Source organism: Pristis pectinata, chromosome 15 (genome assembly GCF_009764475.1).
Source record: "Pristis pectinata isolate sPriPec2 chromosome 15, sPriPec2.1.pri, whole genome shotgun sequence".
In the NCBI taxonomy this organism is placed as follows: Eukaryota; Metazoa; Chordata; class Chondrichthyes; order Rhinopristiformes; family Pristidae; genus Pristis; species Pristis pectinata.
In genome coordinates this window covers 47,331,148-47,353,368 of record NC_067419.1, presented here as the reverse complement: position 1 = coordinate 47,353,368, position 22,221 = coordinate 47,331,148, and the positions used below count along the sequence as shown (strand labels likewise).

At 46.2% G+C, this 22,221-nt stretch overlaps 1 protein-coding gene across 2 annotated transcripts in view; it reads right to left on the bottom strand.

Moving 5' to 3' along the window:
- Window positions 1–13,737: 13,737 nt before the first annotated feature.
- Window positions 13,738–22,221, bottom strand: part of scyl2 (SCY1 like pseudokinase 2) — a 58,893-nt gene continuing 50,409 nt past the window's right edge. The window contains exons 17-18 of one of the 2 annotated variants that reach the window (XM_052030104.1): window positions 17,821–17,940; window positions 13,738–15,538 (exon numbers count right to left, since the gene is read on the bottom strand). In XM_052030104.1, coding sequence (XP_051886064.1) covers window positions 14,831–15,538; window positions 17,821–17,940 — 828 coding nt within the window. In that variant the 3' untranslated portion in view covers window positions 13,738–14,830. The remainder of the gene's footprint in view (window positions 15,539–17,820; window positions 17,941–22,221) is intronic. The other variant, XM_052030103.1, reaches the window with a different exon arrangement.

The following is a 22,221-nucleotide window of genomic DNA, read 5'->3' as shown; positions in this document are numbered from 1 at the left end:
TCTGGCCAGTAAAACATGGGTCATTTTGACACTGCTGTTAAAATGTGTCCAAGTTAGAAACGTTTTAAGGTTGAAATCACAGCAGACATTGGTTGCAAATTGCCCCAAGTAGCCACAAGGCAGAGAAAGGTAGAACAGAAATGCGCGTAAGTCTGGAGAAATGCAGCTAAAGGGAATTGCATCGGGAAGAACACACTTGGAAAAATGTATCCAGAGCAAAGAACTCAGGGAATATACCTGGAGGAACACATACCGAAAAATACCCTCAAGGAAAAGAACGAGGAATAATGCACACAGAGGAATACACCCATGGGAATACACCAGGGGAACGCACAAAGGAATGGACCCTGTACAACACACCTGTAGAAACACCTCTGGAAACGTACCTTCACACAGGCTGAACACAGGTGTGTGCAGCCTGATGCATCGTAGAGAAAATCTAATCTTTGAGGTCTGCAAAGTGGTGGTGTTTGATAAAGTAGATTGGGAGAAACTGTTTACACTGATGGTAGGATCAATGACCAAAGGACACAGATTTAACTGGCAATGAACATAGTACAGCACAGGAACAAAGTTCAAAGTTGAGTTTATTGTCATCTGCACAAGTCCATGTGTGCACAGGTCCAATGAAAAACTTACTTGCAGCAGCATCACGGGCACAGAGCATCAGATAAGCAGCATTCACAAGAAAAACATAAATTAAACATAAATTATACACAATTTTACAAGAAAGAACACAATTAGAACTGAATAAAAGCCCATTTTAGTGCAAAGTGATCAAAGTGGTCACAGTGTTGCTAAACTGTAGTGATTAGGGTTGTGCCAATTGGTTCAAGAACCCAATGGTTGAAAGGAAGTAGCTGTTCCTGAACCTGGTGGTGTGGGGACTTCAGGCTTCTGTACCTCCTGCCCAATGGGAGCTGCGAGAAGATGGCATGGCCTGGATGGTGGGGATCTTTGATGATGGATGTTGCCTTCTTGAGGAGGCGCTTCCTGTAGACACTACTGATGGTGGGGAGGGATGTTCCCGCGATGTATTGAGCTGAGTCCTCTACTCTCTGCAGCTTCTTGCGTTTCTGCGCATTTGAATTGCCGTACCGGACTGTGATGCAACCAGTCAGGATACTTTCAACAATACATCTGTGAAAGTTTGTTAGAGTGTTCGGTGACAAGCCGAACCTCCTTAACTTAAGTAAGTAAAGACGCTGGCACGCTTTCCTTGTGATTGCATCTATGTACTGGTCCTTCAGCCCACCATGTCTGTACTGACCATGATGCCAGCCCAAAGCCAGAAGTGGGTGGAGAATATTTAATCTGTCAATCAACTACTGAACTTAAGGTGGGTCCAGGATATGTCTGGAATGTTCTTACTTGCAGATGGCCAAATCTCAGCCCATCCACGATCCAGCCCATTGATTCATTTATAACATAGATCTATAAATTGCAATGCTTTAAGTGTGATGCTCAGTTAAGCTACAAGGAACAGGAAGCTGCTTTCTTGTAACCCAGCGCTGAGAGTTCCACATCCTGGAACAAAAACCGTAAAGGCTGGAAATGCTCAGTGGGTCAGGCAGGGTCTGTGGGGATAGACACAAGTGTTAATGCTTTGGGCCTATTATGTGAGGGGGTGGCCAAGAGATGATAAGAGGTCGTAAACAAACACAGAGGAAGGGGAGGAGGAGAGAGGTCTGTGATGGGGTGGAAGGCGAGATTAGATCAGTGCAGGGATGAAGTTCCCAGAACGACTGTGCATTGGGTTGCACTCCCTGTTGTCATTGTTTAGTTGCAATGGCAGGGATCTGGTTGCAGGAACTGGAAGCTGCTCTTGGCAATGATGCCATCGAGGAGGATTGTTCCTTTGGTTATTGTCTTAAAGCTGCCACAATTTCAAATCTATCCCAATGATACAACATAGGAACACAACAGGAGCAGACTGCCCAAGTCTGCACTGCATTCAGCAATGACGCCGATCTTGGCTATGGCTCCACATCTCGACCTGTCCTCCACAGCCCCTCACCCCTGCGCAGACCAACAATCTGTCAATATATTCAATGACTCCACTTCAGAGCTCTGCAAGGTAGAGAGTTAGTACAGGTCTTCCCCAGGTTACCTCAGGGTTCTGTTCCTGAGAACTGTTCATAACCTGAACAGTTTACAAGTAAGTAATGTGGGCTGCCTGGCAATATATTTAAATTAAATAAAACATCGGTCAACCAAAGGAAACACGTAGTTAAACCAGGGCGTTTAACGCAACCATTCAGAAGCTGCCAGGAACCGAGTTCCCACCCGGCAGAAGATAAGATTTCTTTATTAGTCACATGTACATCGAAACACACAGTGAAATGCATCTTTTGCGTAGAATGTTCTGGGGGCAGCCCGCAAGTGTCGCCACGCTTCCGGCGCCAACATAGCACGCCCGCAACTTCCTAACCCGTTCGTCTTTGGAATGTGGGAGGAAACCGGAGCACCCGGAGGAAACCCACGCAGACACGGGGAGAACGTACAGCCTGTCGCAACCTGCAAATCCATCCTGGTCTCCCAAACGCTCATTCGTGTGCACGGGCTGTACATATGTCAGGTGTTCGTAACCTGGGGAGGATCTGCAAGCCAAGATCAAATTGACATCATTGCTGAATGCAGTGCAGACTTGGGCAGTCTGCTCCTGTTGTGTTCCTATGTTATATCATTGGGATAGATTTGAAGTTGTGGCAGCTTTAAGACAATAACCAAAGACCTTAACTGTCTCCTGACAACATAGGGATGACCTTATAGAGGTGTATAAAACCATGGGGGGTATAGAGGAGAGTGGTTGAAGCTGGGTTGTTGACAGCATTTAAATGTTAGGAGGAACACTTGCCAGAACTCAAGGGACTGAGTTATGGAGAGAGGGGGTGAATAGGTTGAGCCTTTTTTCAATGTAGGAGACTGAGGGGTGACCTTACAGAGGTGTATAAAATCATGAGGGCCACAGATGGGGTGAATACAGTCTTTTGCCCAGGGTTAGGAAATCAAGAACTAGAGGGCACAGGTTTAAGGTGAGAGAGGAGAGAATTGATAGGAATCTGGGGGGCAACTTTTTAACCCAGAGGGTGGTCCGTATATGGAACGAGCTGCCAGAGGAAGTGGTTGAGGCAGGTACATTAACCACATTTTAAAGGTACTTGGACAGGTACATGGATAGGAAAGGTTTAGAGGGATATGGGCCAAATGCAGGCAAATGGGACTAGCTTTGACCAGTTGGGCCAAAGGGCCTGTTACTGTGCTGTATGACTCTATGACTTGAATCGATTAGGCCTAGAGGACTATGGACCAAGTGCTGGGAGATAGGATTAATCTGGAAGAGTGCCCATTGGTCAGTGTGGACAAGTTGGGCCAAATGGCCTGTTCCCCTGCTGTATGATTCTATATATTCCAAAGAGTCATAATCACCAGTGGACATTCCTTCACAGCTCCACCTCAGAGGGGTGATCCTTAGTTCTGAATCTATGCCCCTTGTTTGTGTTTCTTCCCTCCCTCAGCAGCTAAAGATTGCATTCAGTTTCCAGTGCTTTTTAAAATATCTCCATCCCATCAGTGGTAAGGGAGCTGTTGAGGGACAGGATTTATGTTCACTTGGAAAGACAGGGAGTGATTAGGTGTCAGTGTGGCTCTGTGCAAGGGAGATCACGTCTCACAAATCTGACCCAATTTGTTTCAGGAGGTAACTGAGGAGGTTGATGAAGGCAGGGAGCTACTGTAGATGTTGTTTCCATGGACCTTAATGAGGCATTTAACTAGGTCGCGCGTGGTAGACTGGTCCAGAAGGTTAAGGCAGAAGGGATCTGAGACTTGTTAGCAAACTGGGTTCAAAATTGGTTTGGTGATAGGAGGCAAAGGGTGGATGAAGAGGGGTGTTTGTCTGCCTGGAATCTGTAACGTGGAGTATTGCAGGGATCGGTGTTGGGGCCTCTACTGTCTGTAATACAGGTAGAAATGACTTGGATGGGAATATAGGCAGCAAGATTACTAAGTCTGCAGTGGAGTTAGGTAGTGGAATTGCAGATAGTACAGAAGGTTGTATATAGATCTGCAAGTTTGCAGAAGACACCAAATCTCAAATAACAATGAGTCAGAGTACAGGAAGGAGATAGAGAGCTTAGTGGAATGGTGTCATGACAACCTTTCCCTCAGTGTCAGCAAAACAAAAGAGCCGGTCATTGACTTCAGAAAAGGGGGTGGTGCACAGGCACCTGTCTACTTCAATGGTGCTGAGATCGAGAGGGTTGAGAGTTTCATGTTCCTAGGAGTGAACATCACCAATAGCCTGTCCTGGTCCAACCACGTAGATGCCACGGCCAAGAAAGCTCACCAGCTCCTCTACTTCCTCAGGAGGCTAAAGAAATTCGGCATGTCCCCTTTGACCCTCACCAACTTTTATCAATGCACCACAGAAAGCATCCTATCTGGATGCATCACGGCTTGGTACGGCAACTGCTCTGTCCGGGACCGCAAAAAACTGCAGAGAGTTGTGGACACAGCCCAGCACATCACGGAAACCAGCCTCCCCTCCATGGACTCTGTCTATACCTCTCACTGCCTTGGTGAAGCAGCCAGCATAATCAAAAACCCCACCCACCCGAGTCATTCTCTCTTCTCTCCTCTCCCATCAGGCAGAAGATACAGGAGCCTGAGGGCACGTACCACCAGGCTCAAGGACAGCTTCTAATCCCATGGCGATAAGACTATTAAACAGATACCTTATACGATGAGATGGACTCTTGACCTCACAATCTACCTTGTTTGACCTTGCACCTTATTGTCTACCTGCAATGCACTTTCCAGTAGCTGTGTCACTTTACTCTGTATTCTGTTATTGTTTTCCCTTGTACTACCTCAATGCATTGTGTAATGAATTGATCTGTACGAACAGTATGTAAGACAAGTTTTTCACTGTACCTCAGTACAAGTTACAATTATAAACCAATTCCAATAACAATAGATAATGAGACATAGATCAGCTCTAAAGTTGGGCAGAGCAATGGCAGATGAGTGTGAGGTAATGCAGTTTGTGAAGTCAAATTCTGGCAGGACATATGGGTATATGGCAGGGACCTTAGGAGTGCTGACGCAGAGACAATGGGGTGCAAGTCCATAGCTCCCGGAAAATGGATTGGGTGGTGAAGAAGGCATTTAATATGTATTCATAGGTCAACTCATTGAGTATAAGAGTTGGGAATGAGACGTTGAAGCTGTACAAAACATTGGTCAACACACACACAGTGCTGGAGGAACTCAGTGGGTCAGGCAGCATCTATGGAGGGAAATAAACAGTCAACGTTTCGGGCCGAGACCCTTCATCAGGACTGGAAAGGAAGAGGGCAGAAGCCGGAATAAGAAGGTGGGGGGAGGGGGAGGAGCACAGGCAGGCAGGTGACAGGTGAGTCCAGGTGAGGGGGGAAGGTAGGTGGGTGGGGGACGGGGGTGAAAGGGAGTGATGTGAGGAGGTGATGGGTGGAAGACAAAGGGACAAAGGGCTGAAGAAGGAGTCTGATAGGAGAGGACGTGGACCATGGGATAAAGGGAAGGAGATGGGGAACCAGAGGGAGGTGATAGGCAGGTCATGAGGGTGGGGAAGGGGAAAGAGAAGGGGGGTGAGGGGGCCACAGGAATGAGGGAAAACAAAAAGGGTGGGAAAGGGGGATAAGAGGGGGGGGGGTTACCGGGAGTTCGAGAAATCGATGTTGAGGCCGTCAGGTTGGAGACTCCCAGGGCGGAATGTGAGGTGTTGTTCCTCCAACCTGTGTCTGGCCTCAACATGGCAGTAGAGGAGGCCGTGTATAGACCTGTCAGTGTGGGAATGGGATGCGGAATTGAAGTGGGTGGCCACCGGGAGATCCTGGCTGTTGCGGCAGACGAAGCGAGGGTGCTTGACGAAGCCGTCATTGGTTAAATTGGTTAAAAACATTGTTTAAATTGTTTTGGAGTATTATGTTCAGTTCTGGTCATCACACTACAGGCAGCAATAGAGAGAGTGCAGAAGAGATTCACGAGGGTGTTGCCTGGAACGGAGGGCTGTGACTGCAAGGATTGGACAGGCTGGGATTGTTCTCACTGGAGCGTAGGAGGCTGCGGGGTGAGATTATAGAGGTTTATAAAATGATGAGAGGCAAAGATAGGAAAGATAGTGAGACTCTTTTTCCCAGGGCAGGGTGGCTAGAACTAAAGGGGGGGTAAAATTAAAGGAGACACGAGGGGTAAGTTTTCCACACAGAGGTGGAGTGAATGTCTGGAACGAGCTGCCAGAGGAGGTGGTGGAGGCAGATGCAATTACACTGTTTGAAAGGTATTTGGACAGGTGCTTGGATAGGACAGGTGCAGAGGAATACGGCCCAAATTAAGACGAAGGCATCACGGCCAGCATGGACGAGGTGGGTCAAACATTGAACAACACAGAACAGTACAGCACAATACAGGCCCTTCAGCCCACAATGTTGTGCCAACCTTTAAACCTCGCCTAAGACTATCTAATCCCATCCTCCCACATATCCCTCTATTTTCAATTCCTCCATATGCTTATCTAGTAATCTCTTGAATTTGACCAACGTACCTGCCTCCACCACCGCCCCAGGCAGCGCATTCCATGCCCCAACCACTCTCTGGGTAAAAAACCTTCCTCTGATATCTCCCTTGAACTTCCCACCCATTACTTTAAAGCCATGCCCTCTTGTATTGAGCATTGGTGCCCTGGGAAAGAGGCGCTGGCTGTCCACTCTATCTATTCCTCTGTTTCTGTGATTATGGTGATATGGGTATCACTGGCAACGCAACACCTAGTATCCATCCCTGAACACGTGGTTTCTAGTGACACACAAGCCAGACCTCACAAGGGTAGCAGATTTGCTTTCCTGCAGGTTATTTCTGTATCATTTGTCAGTCCCAGAGTGGACCGATCACAACTCCTGAAACGACCTTTCAAACAAAAGTGCCGGAGTTGTACAATTACTTGGATTTAACTCCTCGGCTGCCGTGGTGGTCTCCTCTAGACCACCGGTCCAAGTCTTTGGATGCTACTTACCAGTCTGTTGTCAGGCTACAATGGTACGACCTCTTTGGCATCTGTTAACGTTTGGTGTTGGTGAATTTGCAAATCTATCCAGATTACAGATCTGTTATATTTTAGGTTTAAGTTCAGATTTATTGATTATCCTGAGTACTTAGGAGTCTATAACAGGGCACAGATTTACAGTAAGGAATAAAATATCTAGAGGGGATACGAGGAAGGATATTTTCCCCCAGAGAGATGTTGGAATCTGGAACACACTGCCTGAGGGGGAGGTGGAGGCAGAGACTCTCACAGCATTGAAGAAGTATCTGGATGAGCGCTTGAATCACTAAGGCAGAGAAGGCTACGGACTTATGTTTGGTAACTGGGATTAGTATAGATCGGTATGATGGTCGGCATGGACACGATGGACCGAAAGGCCTTTTCCAGTGCTATATGACTATATGGAACATACACTGCACTGCACATGAAATACAGCACAGCTCAGGGCATTGGTAGTCACACTAGGCTTTCTTGCAATCACTTTGGGAAGCTGAATGAGGTGACAGCTTGTTTCATTTCACTGCCATGTGCAGGATTTTAACTGTAGTGTGGTAATTCTTCAATGTTCAAATCAAATGATAGTGCTCGCCTGCATGCAATTACTGCTCAGAAGCATCTCGGGACTGTTCCAGCATCCTTGGCTCTTGATGTATGATGGATTTTATCAGGTATGCTCTCCAGCTGTAGTGTGTAAACACAGACGTTAAGGTGCACTAGGAGACAGCACGAATCTCCAGTTTCTTAAAATCAGAATCAGAATCAGGTCATCACTGACATATGTCGAGAAATGTGTTGTTTTGCGGCAGCAGTACAGTACACGACATAAAGACACGAAAATTACTGTAAGTTACAAAAATAAATAAATAGTGCAAAAGAGGAACAACGAGGTAGTGTCCATGGGTTCATGGACCGTTCAGAAATCTGATGGCGGAGGGGAAGAAGCTGTTCCTGAAACGTTGAGCCTTCAGGCTCCTGTACCTCCTCCCCGATGGTAGTAACGAGAAGAGGGCATGTCCCAGGTGGTGAGGGTCCTTAGTGATGGATGCCGCCTTCTTGAGGCACCGCCTCTTGATGATGTCCTCGATGGCGGGGAGTGTTGTGCCCGTGATGGAACTGGCTGAGTCTACAACCCTCTGCAGCCTCGTGATCCTCTGCATTGGAGCCTCCATACCAGGCAGTGATGCAACCAGTCAGGATGCTCTCCACTGTACATCTGTAGAAATTTGCAAGAGTCTTTGGCGACAGACCAAATCTCCTCAAACTCCTAATGAAGTAGAGCTGCTGGTGTGCCTTCTTCGTGATTGCATCAATGTGTTGGGCCCAGGATAGATCCTCTGAGATGTTGACGCCCAGGAACTTGAAGCTGCTCACCCTTTCCACCGCTGACCCCTCAATGAGGACTTCTCCTTCCTGAAGTCTACAGTCAATTCCTTGGCCTTGCAGACGTTGAGTGCGAGGTTGTTGTTGCGACACCACTCAACCAGCTGATCTATCTCACTCCTGTACGCCTCCTCATCGCCATCTGAGATTCTGCCAACAACAGTGGTGTCATCAGCGAACTTATAGATGTGTTTGAGCTGTGCCTGGCCACACAGTCATGAGTAGAGCAGTGGGCTAAGCATTCATCCTAGAGGTGTGCCTGTGTTGATTGTGAGTGAGGAGAAGATGTTACCTCTGATCCATAGACTGTGGTCTCCTGATAAGTCCAGGATCCAGTTGCAGAGAGAGGTACAGAGGCCCAGGTTTTGAAGCTTGTTAATTAGTACTAAAATTCTGTTGTGTCATGTTTATGCGATCTTTCCCAATAAGATCATGTAATCTGTCTGAAGATCATTCTGCTCTTCAACAACACACACAAAATGCTGGAGGAACTCAGCAGGTCAGACAGCATCTGTGGAGGGAAATAAACAGCCTGACCTGCTGAGTTCCTCCAGCATTTTGTGTGTGTTGCTCCAGAATCCAGCATCTGCAGAATCTCTTGCATCTCCAGTCAGCTCCTCAAGCCTGTTTCTCCACTCCATCACATGGTGGGAGTTCCCTTCACCTATTCATTTCCCACTGCCCCTGGCCTGAAGGTTTTTGTCCAAAAAAGTTCCTCAGTCTCAAGTTTGAAACCCTCAACTGTGTTCGACAATTATTTGGCAAAGTGGGTCCCAGCTTCCACCATGAGCATAGAGAGTGCTGGAGACACTCGGCAGGTCAGGCAACATCTGTGGAAACAGAAACAGTTAATATTTCAATTGGTGACCGTTCATCAGATGAAGGGTTGTTGATCTGAAACTTCAACTCTGTTTCTCTCTGCTCAGGTGACCTGCTGAGTGATTCCAGCATTTCCTGTTTGTATTTCAGAGCTCCAGGATCTAAAGTTTCCTGATTTTCACCCTTCTGGTGTGGATTCTTTCTGAAGTCAAACTGCGACAATACACCTTCCTAGGAGCAAACATCACCAACAGCCTGCCCTGCTCCAACCACGTAGATGCCACGGCCAAGAAAGCTCACCAGCTCCTCTACTTCCTCAGGAGGCTAAAGAAATTTAGCATGTCCCCTTTGACACTCACCAACTTTTATCGATGTACCATAGAAAGCATCCAATCTGGATGCATCACGGCTTGGTATGGCAACTGCTCTGCCCGGGACCGCAAGAAACTGCAGAGAGTTGTGGACACTGCTCAGCACACCACAGAAACCAGCCTCCCCTCCATGGACTCTGTCTACACTTCTCGCTGTCTCGGTAAAGCAGCCAACATAATCAAAGACCCCACCCACCCCGGACATTCTCTCTTCTCCCCCATTCCGTCAAGCAGAAGATACAAAAGCCTGAAAGCACGTACCACCAGACTCAAGGACAGCTTCTATCTTGCTGTTATAAGACTATTGAATGGTTCCCTAGTACAAGATAGACTCTTGACCTCACAATCTACCTCGTTATGACCTTGCACCTTTTGTCTACCTGCACTGCACTTTCTCTGTAGCTGTGACACTTCACTATGCTTGCTGTATTGTTTTACCTTGTACTACCTCAATGCACTGTGTAATGAATTGATCTGTATGAACGGTTTGCAAGACAAGTTTTTCACTGTACCTCGGTAAGATGAGATCCCTTGCTGTGGACACCAGTGTCAGACAATGTAGGTCCTCTTGACCAAACTAGAAATTCTGTTAACCATCTCAAAAACTGCAGTTAGAGCATCCCACAACATTAGGATTTGGATTTCCGTAATGTCTCTCTCAATCCCACATCAGTTTTAACAGCCAATTAAGTACTTTTTGTGATTAGTCCATTTGATACCAGGTAACGCGTTCTCACAGGACTGGGTGTTGTAACACTGTCGTTATTGAACATATATTTGAAGGTGAGATGGAAGAGATTTAAGAGGAACCCGAGGGGCAGGTACATTAACAACATTAAAAAGGTACTTGGACAAGTACATGGATAGGAAAGGTTTAGAGGGATTTGGGCCAAATGCAGGCAAATGGGACTGGCTTAGATGGGAATCTTGGTCGGCATGGACCAGTTGGGCCGAAGGGCCTGTTTCCGTGCTGTATCTCGATGATCAGTTTGCAAAGGTAAACCTTCTGAATCTTCTATGTGCAGATGATTTGCAGTTCTCTTTCTCATGGTCTGTTCCTAAGCTGATCTCTTTATGGAAGTGAGAAGATAACACAGGGGGGATCTTTAGCATTTCTGCAGAAAGCCGACTGGTTTCACAACAGTGCTAAATACCTGCTGTAAAATTTAGAAATAGCACGTGCCCCGCCAGCCCCAAGGGCAGCTCAGTGGCGCAGCTGGTAGAGCCACTGTCTCATTGCACCAGAGACCCGGGTTCAATCCTGACCTCTGGTCCCATCTGTGTGGAGTTTGCATGTTCTCCCCATGACTGCCTCGGTTTCTCACAGGTGTTTCAGTTTCACAGTCATTGAGCAATACAGCATGGAGACAGGCCCTTTGGCCCAACCAGTCCATGCTAACCACAGTGCCCACCCAGCTAGTCCCAATTCCCTGTGATCGGCCCACGTCCCTCTATGTCCCACCCCTTGATGTACCTGCTGTGTGCTCTGTCTCACCAAAACGTGGCTTACACCTGCCTCACCTGACTGTGCCATACAACTTGAGGGCTTCTCAATCCACTGAATGGACCGTACAGCGTCCTCAGGCAAAGTTAGAGGTGGAGGGGTCTGCTTCTTCATCAATAACTCGTGGTGCTCGGACGTGACGGTCCTGGCGAGCTCCTGCTCACCCAGCCTGGAATATCAAATGGTGAAGTGTCGACCATACTACCTGCCACGGAAGTTCACTTCAGCTATCCCGATGGCAGTCTACATCCCACCCCAGACAGACATAAAGCCTGCACTCAATGAACTCTCTCTGTGGTCAACAGCCTTGAAGCGGGATACCCTGAGGCCCTCTTCATTATTGCAGGTGACTTCAACCAGGCCAACCTCAGGAGTGTGTTACTAAAGTACTACCAGCACGTCTCCTGTCCCACCAGGGGCCCTAACACCCTTGATCATTGCTATACAACCATCAAAGATGCCTTCCGAGCCGCCCCCTGCTCTCACTTTGGTAAGTCATACTACTAGGCCGTGCTCCTTCTCCCGGCACACAAACAGAAGCTTAAATGGGAGGATCCAGTAAAGAAAGTCATGCAGTGCTGCTCTGACGAAACAGATGAGCTTCTACGTAACTGCCTATCCAAATGTTTCTTAAATGATACTGTTGTACCTGCCTCAACCACTTCCCTTGGCAGCTCTTTCCATAAACTCACCACCCTCTGCATGAAAAATTCACCCCTCCGTTCCCTTTTAAATCTTTCCCCTCTCACCCTAAACCTATGCCCCCTAGGTTTGGATTTCCCTACCCTGGGGAAAAGCCTGTTACCGTCCACCTTATCTATGCCTCTCATAGCTTCCTCCCATATCCCAGATACGCAGGTTGTTACATTAATTAGCCTGTGCAAATTGCCCGAGTGTTTGGGTGCGTGGTAAAATCTGGGGGGAGTTGATGAGAATGTGGGGAGAGTAAAATTAAAGGGATTAGAGGATATAAAGTAGTATAAATGGGTGGTTGATGGTTGGTGTGGACTCGGTGAGCTGAAGGGCCTGCACCTCTCTAAGACTGTAAGGTGGTGGGAGTTAGCTTCAGTGTAACAGATTACCTCTACCTGTGGAGCTGGGAAAAACACTCATAAACAGAAGGAAAAGGAATTTGCAAGATTGCAGCCAATGTTATGAATGTAACGGTAAATTTACCCCCAGAAAGATCTCACAAACTCCAATAACAACCAGAGGAGACACAAGAGACTGCAGATGCTGGAATCTGGAGCAACACACAAAATGCTGGAAGAACTCAGTGCGTCAGGCAGCATCCGTGGGGGGAGAGGAACTGTCGATGTTTCGGGTCGAAACCCTGCATCAGGACTCTGAGTGAAGATGGCTGGTGTAAAGAGGAGAGGGGGAGGGGTGAGAAAGGAGTCCGAGGCGATTGGTGGACTGAGGGGTGCAGGATGACGGGCAGGTAGTGTCAGGTAGGGGAGGGGAGCAGGAGTGGAGTTGGCAGACAGTGGCAGGTGAATGATAGATGGAGGCAGAGAGAGGGGAGAGGGAGAGAAGAGGGGGAGAGGGAGAGAAGAGGGGAGGGGGGAGGGAAGATAGGAGGCAGGTGCTGGAGGGAGAGAAGCAGGAACACGAAGCTCTCGCAGCTCTGGACTCTGAAGTAAAGGAGGTGAGAATGGGAACCATTAGGGGAGAGGTGTACGGCAGGTGGTAATAACCAACCTGCTTTGAGACGTTGGCTGGACAGTGGATACAAGAGTCCCACTCCTCTCTGAAATGGTGCCAGATGATCCCTTACACCTTGCCCAGATGGAAATGGGGCCTCAGAAGATGTTTCACTCAGAAGATGGCACCCCCAGATTGGTGGCACTCCTTCCGTACTGCACTGGGGTATCAGCCTGGACTACATCCTCAGGTATCTGAAGTGGGACTTCAACCCACAACTTTCTAAGACGAGGCACTGCTGTCCACTCTACCAGGGCTGGTGCCTTCACAGATTTCAGATAAGTGGATCCCGAACAATTCCCCCTCCCATTGAGCAGAAAGTACAAAAGCCTGAAAGCACGTACCACCAGGCTCAAGGACAGCTTCTATCCTGCTGTTATAAGACTATTGAACGATGCCCTAGTACGGTAAGGTGGACTCCTGACCTCACAATCTACCTCGTCATGGCCTTGCACCTTATTGTCTGCCTGCACTGCACTTTCTCTGTAACTGTAACACTTTATCCTGCACTCAGTAGTGTTTTCCCTTGTACTGCCTTAATGTGGTGAAATGATCTGTACGGATGGCATGCAAAACAAAGTTTTTCACTGTACCTCGGTACATGTGACAATAATAAACCAATTTACAATTCACAATCTACACAAGATCAGTGTCTGACTGACAGCAACTGATGAATTGAAAGTATGTTGACTGCCAATGTTTCTGCGAACACTTTCTTCAGATAATAGTATGTTTGTACGCAACTAGTCACATTTCCAGTTTGTCAAGAAACAACCTCTCCCCACACCCACCAGCATTAATGCCAAGGATGCTGTGATCTCCATCTCACTGTGCAATCCCCTCCCACCCACGAGAAATCTGCACACACACGTCATGCTAGCTAGCTTTTCTTCATTTTTAATGTTAAAACATTTGAAGTTTTTTTTTATTTCCTTTTAATTCATCTGGCATTTTCACTTTCTAACTTCCAAAACTATACCAGCCTCTCTCATTACAGTATAAAGTGATTTAAAGTTGCTGAATACTGTACATTTCAATTCATCTGAAATTGCGTACAAGAATATTTCTGGTCTTTTTTAAATAACCGCAGTACTCAGCAAAGGTGATTTACAATAATGCCATGCCAGGACAAAGCATCTTTTAAACTACCACAGAATTCATCACAAAGACATAGGCAAGAAATGACCAATGCCCAAAATATGCACACAATATATTTTATCATCACCAAACCATTACAATCAAACAGAATACCTAAAAATGACCTGAAGACAGTTTCAAGAAGACACTCAGGTGCCTTAAAACCAAAATAAAAACAGGAATGTTTCTGTGTTTAATTACTTTGGAATTCAGTATCCATAAAGGCCATACTGCTAGTGTCAAGAGTATTCACAAGGGGTCTGAACTGTGGCTCGGCTGATCAGAGATGTTCCAGCTCATTTCAAAATCGTCTTCATCTCGCGGGTCATGTTAACTCGTTGCCTAATGAGAAAGAGATAGAGAGATCAGGCAGCTACTGTAAATTACCTGATCTTGCCCTCCAGGCAATCTAGATTCGCTTATTAGAAGCCAAGACGGTAAACTGAATCATCAGTGCCATTTTAATAGAAGCTGAGGATCAATACGTAGAATAAATTACATTGCTTGATATTGTTGCACGTTCAGTAAGGCTCCAGAACTGGTCCCAGACAGATAGCTTCTCACTGAGTGGAACTTAGAAGGCAGGACAGGGTGGACAACCTTCTCACAGCAACACCCACCAAAAAGACAACTTTAGGATCACCTCTGACACATGGGATACGTTTTCGAAGCAGTGTGTGGCTTTTACTGCGTAAGGCCATGTGGGTTTCACAGCAGCAAAAAAAAATGGAACAACTTCTGTATAAAATCACAAGGTACCCAAATGGAACTGAAACATATTTAATCGGTCTTCGTCCAAAAAAAAACGTCTGCAGTAACAGCAGGAAATTACTAGCCGAACAAGTCCTTCAAGTCGTTATTGGCCGAGCTGCTAGACGGCATGGAGTTCGTTGGCAAGCTTGCCTGTGCAAAGTTCTGGGGTGACATGAACGGGTTGGCCGGTAGAGGCGTCACAGGGAATGCCGGCTGCCCCATTGCCCTTGGCTGCTGCCCTCCCATCGGACTGCTCGCGGCCGCTGAGCCTTGGGCAGGGACAAACTGGCTCAGCCACTGGTTCTGAGCTGCCGGGGACATCTGGGCCATCTGGTTCATGCTGACTTTGTTCTTCTGAGGGCCCAGCAGGTTGTCCAAAGCAGACAGGTCCATGGCTTTGTTGGGCTGTGAAACCGGAGCACGCCCAGGTTGGTTCAGTGTGCCCACGCCCGAGAAAGCCGGGAGGCTGGTGGCCGACGACACGGGCATCCGGCTGATACTGGAGCTCCCTCGGCCAGCGTAGAAGTTCTGCCCCGTGCCGCCCATTCCCATGCTGTTCCCGAACGTGGACTGGAAGGGCAAGGCAGAACTGAAACCCGCGCCGTTGCTCATGCCTCCTAAAGCGTTCAGGCTGGCGCTGGGTTTGGCGAAACCCATGCCGCTGTTTGCCGGGCCGGAGAACCCACTACAGGAAGCAGTCTGCGCAGAACCCTGCTTGGATGAGTTGATGGAAAGCGAGTTCATGGAGGTCATGTTTTCCAACAAGCTACTCGTCAGGTCTTTGGTCTGTAAGCAGAAAATGGAGAAGAGAAGCCATGCATTCATAATCAGAGATCACCTCAAAACAACTTTACAGTTGCACATTCGTAGATTCATGGAATGATATGGCCTTCAACCATTCGGTTCTTGAACCAACCAGCAAAACCCTAATCACTACAGTTTAGCAACACTATGGCCACTTTGATTATTTTGCACTAAAATGGCCTTTGTTTTTTTGTTCTTTCTTGTAAAAATTGTGTATAATTTATGTTTAATTTATGTATTTCTTGTGAATGCCACTTATATGATGCTATGTGCCTGATGCTGCTGCAAGTAAGTTTTTCATTGCACCTGTTCATACATGTGTTGATGACAATAAACTCGACTTGGACTTTGGAAGAGACCCTTTGGCTCAAAGTGCAGGCTATTTGGAACAGCCAATAATCTGGTCCCCTTAGTGTTCTTCAGGTTAAAAGAGTACCAAAATATATTTTGAGGCTTATTTTGTGTAAAAGTTCTCCCATAATTAACCGTTGGATACTGCTTCAATAAACTGGACAGCTACAGGGGTAGTACTAAACTGAGGTACTACTGGGGTAGTACTAAACTGTGATGTGAGATTCTCCACAGTCTCTGCCCACACAACTCTAACAGAGTAATGCAGCATGGAAACAGGCCTTCGGCCCAACTCGCCCATGCCAATCAAGGTGCCCACTGAGCTAGTCCCATTTGCCTGTGTCTGTCCCATATCCCTCTAAACCTTTCCTATCCATGTACCTGTCCAAATGTCTTTTAAATGTTGTTATTGTACCTGCCTTAACCATTTCCTCAGGCAGCTTGTTCCATATACTCACCACCTTCTGTGTGAAGAAGTTGTCCCTCAGGTCCCTTTTAAATCTTTCCCCTCAAACATTAAACCTCTAGCTTTTGGATCACTTTCCCTGGGAAAAAAGACTGTGTGCATTCACCTTATCAATGTCCCTCGTGATTTTATACACTTGCAAAGATAATGAACTGGTCGTTGTGGTTAACGATGCTTCTTCCTGTTCACTGGTTTATGCGAGGAAAGGGCACTCACTTGTGTAGCCTATCCCATTATAGCAGACTGTAGTGTTACTTGTGGGAGACGGCAATTCAGAATGTTGTATTTGTATCCTGCACCTTCCCAAAGGCCTGCACCCCTTTCCTTTTCAATGATGTATCCATTCTCCCCACTGAAACTTCTCATGGAACCTCTTTCAGTCAGAGTGTTCCTGATCACAACCATAATACAATTTCTCTTTTCTCAATCTCTTGTGTGTTCTGGTTCCTTACTCTGCTGCCAGTGCAGTTACTACTCCTCTATCAAAACCTGGCAGAATTGGTAAAGCAGCCAACATAATCAAAGATCCCACCTACCCTGGACATTCTCTCTTCTCCCCCCTCCCATCAGGCAGAAGATACAAAAACCTGAAAGCACGTACCACCAGGCTCAAGGACAGCTTCTATCCTGCTGTTATAAGACTATTGAACAGTTCCCTAGTACAATAAGATGGACTCTTGACCTCACAATCTACCTCATTATGGCCTTGCACCTTATTGTCTGCCTGCACTGCACTTTCTCTGTAACTGTGACACTTTATTCTGCATTCTGTTATTGCTTTTCCCTTAACTACCTCAATGCACTGGTGTGATGAAATGATCTAACTGGATGGCATGCAAAACAAAGTATTTCACTGTACCTCAATAATAGCGACAATAATAAACCAACTTACCAACATTTAGTAAATGTCACCTTTAATTTCCTCTGCTCCCTGGAGGATGCCAGTTCTTCCAATTCCCCCATCATTGCTACCATTCGTAAATCACCTCCAGTGCCCATTACATAAGTGCATGTCTAAATAAGAGCTTCAAGAGTTTGTTCCCAAAAGGTCCCAATGACCTCTGTTAGCCTACAATTATAATTGTTCATGGAACACGAATTTTACCCCACCTCTTATTAATTTCAGCTAATCCACATAATCCTTGCAGACAAGTTTTCCTTCAATCACTCCCTGCAGTTGTACATTCTCACCACTCTCTGGGAAGTGAAGTCATGCCTGAAATCTTTTTTCTCCTGTTATTAAATTACATTTATAATGCTCACAGTTTCTCAGGTTATACGTAATGCTCCAAGAGCAGTAACTTGTGCTGTCAAAGTAAAGCCAAACAGGCAAATGAACAATGCTAGAATCATAGATTTGGTCTCCTCTGCCACAACCATTGGCCCACTGAATCCGTGTAAACTCCTGGTAATTTCTAGGGATTACAACAGCTCTGCTGAGATGTACCTGTGAGCTGGGAGCAGAAACCTTGACGGCCTTTGGGGCAAGAGGCTGCTGATTGCGAAGTTTCTGAGCCTGTTCCTGCTCCTTCGCCAGGCGCTGCTTTTCTTCCAGCGTCAGAGAGGTCTGGTTGTAGAAAAGAAATGGATGATTATTACATCAAAGAATCACAATTTTGCATCACAGGAAGCCATAATACAGAGATTATCACACCAGTGCTGGCTCTGGAGAACTAAAACTGATGACATATATGCTTTAACTGAGATCAAATTTATGCACATAATGTGCAGCAAACCCCCAGCCAACATAATCAAAGACCCCACCCACCCCGGACATTCTCTCTTCTTCCCTCTCCCATTGGGCAGAAGATACAAAAGCCTGAAAGCACGTACCACCAGACTCAAGGATAGCTTCTATCCCGCTGTTATAAGACCGTTGAATGGTCCCCTAGTTGTTACGGACTCAGTGAATGTCCCTTTAAGATAGTGTGTGTGTGTGTGTGTGTGTGTGGGGCGTGCTTACGTCAATAGAAGATAAAGGACGTAATGACGTTGTTGAAGAAGCAGAAGGAGAGAGAGAGAGAGAGAAGGGAGAGAGACACCAGCCTGCTAGTGTTCTCTATAGATGGATGAGAAACAATAACTGTGTCTGCCACTGAAATCCATGTATGGAAGTTGGAAGTAATCCGGTGGAGTTCACTTTGTTGCTGACCTGTAGAAGGAAACAGGTATTTGTGTGTGGACGACCACGATTCGGATGCTTTTCGGGGTGAGGAAGTCACTACCGAGTAAACACTGAAGTGTCGTTTGGGTTCCATCGTGGAACATTTGGACTTCGTAATTACTCTCTCTCTGTTTCTCTACATTTACGTCTTATCTTCAGACAACGGTGGTTGTTGAAGAAGCCCTTGCTCATGTTTCACCTTATGGCTTGCGGAACTGAACTTTAAGAACCATTCCTGAACGTGGAGTTTGGGACTTTGTCACACACACACGAAGAGTTTAGTTTTGGGGTTAACGTTCAAGCTTTAACATTTTTGAATTCTAACATACTAACATTTTTACTTTTATTTTACGTATGGTCATAAGTAGTGATTAATAAAATAGTTTTTAACACTGAATCATGCTCAGTGTGTTTCTTTTGTTGCTGGTTCGTGACATAGTACAGAGGTTTTCAACCTGTGGTCCGACGGGTTGCCAGGGGGTCCGCAAGCAAGCCAAGAAAAAAATAGAAAAGCGACCTGTTACAAAGACGTAGTTTACTTGCTTACTCCAGTTTTCCACTATTCAGAAAATCGGCCATATCTCTTCTATCTGTTATCAGCAACAATCTTAGAGACTTAGACGGTGTTCCCATCTGGTAAACTGCCGCTTAATATTCGATTTGTGTAGTCAGAGTAGTCAGTAGTGTTCACTACTCACTACTATTGTGCACTGTAGTGTTAGCGAGACTGAGTGACGTTGTTGATGTGCCTTAATACGCATTTACGCCACAGTGACATCACTGTTAAACGAAAAGTGCGCAAGCGTGTAAATTTTAGATTAGTTTTGATAGTTTTGTTTATCAGTAATAGTAATTAAACTGTCCAGCGTGTATTGCTGAGTGTGGAGAAACTTCTGAAGAGAAAAGTTGACCAGAAACCAGAAGATTCTGATGACGAAGGGGATAAGGGTGACCGAAAGAGAAAACAAAGCAAGTACGATCCAGAATACATTTCATATGGCTTCATCGCAGTAGGGACAAATGCGGACCAATCTCTGTGTTGTGTGTTTGTGAACACTGTCCAACGATGCAATGAAACCAGCGAAATTGAAGCGCCATTTAACAACAGTGCATCCAGATATCGCCAGTAAGCCGAAGGAATATTTTGAGCGGCAAAAGGAGCTGTACCTCAAGCAGAAAGGCAAAATGACAGCCTGCGCCACTGTAAATGAGAAGGCTCTTCGCGCATCATATTTGGTAGCATTACGAATAGCACGTTCCAGAAAGCCTCACACAATTGGAGAAGAGCGTACTCTGTCTGCAGCAGCAGATATGTGCAAAGTTGTACTGGGAAAAGAATCCAGTCAAAAACTGAAAGCCATTCCACTGTCTGATAACACAGTAAGCAGGAGAATTGGCAATATTGCGGAAGATATACAGAGCCAGCTGATAGCATGTTTTCAGCAAGTCAGATTTGCGATTCAGCTGGATGAAAGTACTGATGTTGCCAGTGCCGCGCAGTTGTTGGTTTATGTTCGATATTGCTGGGAAGGAGAGGCTTTGGAAGACTTTTTGTTTTGCAAGGCGCTCCCAGGGCATACAACCGATGAAGAACTTTTCCGTGTGCTTGACACTTTTTTTTTGAGCGATCGGCATTGGCATGGACACAGTGTATTGGAGTATGCATGGATGGTGCTGCCGCAATGACAGGACGGAAGTCGGGTCTAGTCGCACGAGTGAAAGAAGTAGCTCCACATGTAGCAGCAACCCACTGCATGATTCACCCTGAGGCTTTGGCTGCAAAGGATATGGATGAAAATCTTGCGGATGTGTTTTCCACGTGCATTAAGATCGTTAACTTTATCAAAGCCAGGCCACTCAATCATCGTTTGTTTGAAAACATCCGCTGTGAAATGGAAGCTGAGCATAAGTATTTGTTGCTACATACAGAAGTCAGATGGCTGTCACAAGGCTGCATTGTGCAGCGTGTATATGAATTGTGAGATGAACTGCTCATTTTTCTAAATGAGCATAACGGATCATTCGCACAGTTCTTGACAGATGAGACGTGGGTTGCCAGATTAGCTTATCTTGTAGATATTTTCAACATTTTGAACAGCTTAAATCTATCATTGCAAGGACCTGGCTCAAATGTTCTGAAAACGCATGACAAAATCAATGCCTTCCAGAAAAAACTCCGTATCTGGAAGGGAAGATGCGAGAAGGCGTCTATGATATGTTTCTGTTGCTGGCTGACTCTCTGACAGTGAACGAGACTAAGACAGAGGCCATTGCAAGCACTGTTTTGAACCATATTCAACAGCTATCACATTATTTCCATGAGTATTTCGGTGACGATGACACGAGCATGTTTGATTGGATTCGAAATCTGTTTGAATGCATGCTTACTGATTTAACTGGACGCGAACAAGAATTGGCTGAACTGTCATCTGACAGGACTTTGCGTTTGCAGTTCAACCGAATGTCATTGTTGGCGTTCTGGATAGCATGTTCCCAGGAGCATCCACTGCTGGCCGGCAAAACTGTCAATGTTCTGTTACCATTTGCAACCACTTACTTGTGCGAAACAGCATTTTCTGCAGTCACTGCCATGAAAACCGAATACAGATCAAGACTGAATATTGAGGATGACACGCGTATGTCACATATACCGCCACGTTTGGACAAACTCTGCAGTGCAAAACAGGCACAACCTTTCACATTGAACTGAACACTGAAAGACACCGCTGGTAATTATCAGTGATTGAAATAGTCACTATTTCAATAGGGCCTATGTGCAGTAATTTAAGTGTTGTATGCATGAATTATCAATTGTTTGATTTTGTGGACTTTGAGGGTCCGCCATCTAACAAGGACATGTTCTGGGGGTCCGCAGCATGAAAAAGGTTGAAAACCACTGCCCTAGTACGATCAGATGGACTCTTGACGTCACAGTCTACCTCGTGATGACCTTGCACCTTATCGACTACCTGCAATGCACTTTCTCTGTAACTGCAACATTTTATTCTGCATTTTGCTATTGTTTTCCCTTGTACTACCTCAGTGCATTGTGTAATGAAATGATCTGTATGGATGGCATGCTAAACAAGATTTTTCACTGTACCTTGGTACATGTGACAATAATAAACCAATTTACCAATTTAAGATATTTAAGGTATTTACTTATTAGTCACATGTACATCAAAACACACAGTGAAATGTGCCTTTTTGCGTTACTGAGAATGTGCTGGGGGCAGCCCGCAAGTGTCGCCGCGCTTCCAGCACCAACATAGCACGGCCACAGCTCCTAACCTGTATGTCTTTGGAATGTGGGAGGAAACCGGAGCACCAGGAGGAAACCCAACCAGACACGGGGAGAACGTGCAAACTCCTTACAGACAGCGGCGGGAATTGAACCCGGGTCGCTGGTGCTGTAATAGCGTCGCGCTGACCGCTGCACTACCGTGCCGCCCTAACCATTCACTGCACTGCGCTGCTTTGCTGTTATTGAGAGAAGCTGCTGTAGTTTGTTTTTTTCATTCTTCAACAGACTGGCTGAGTATTCTGCAGGACAACAAATGTAATTCAAATGCCCCATCCCACCTCTAACTCCCTGAGATGTTAAGGTTCTTTTTAAAAAATCCTACTCAAATTACTGATCCACTTTGCATTGTACAGAAGAATGATACAGTGCAGGTGGCAGTC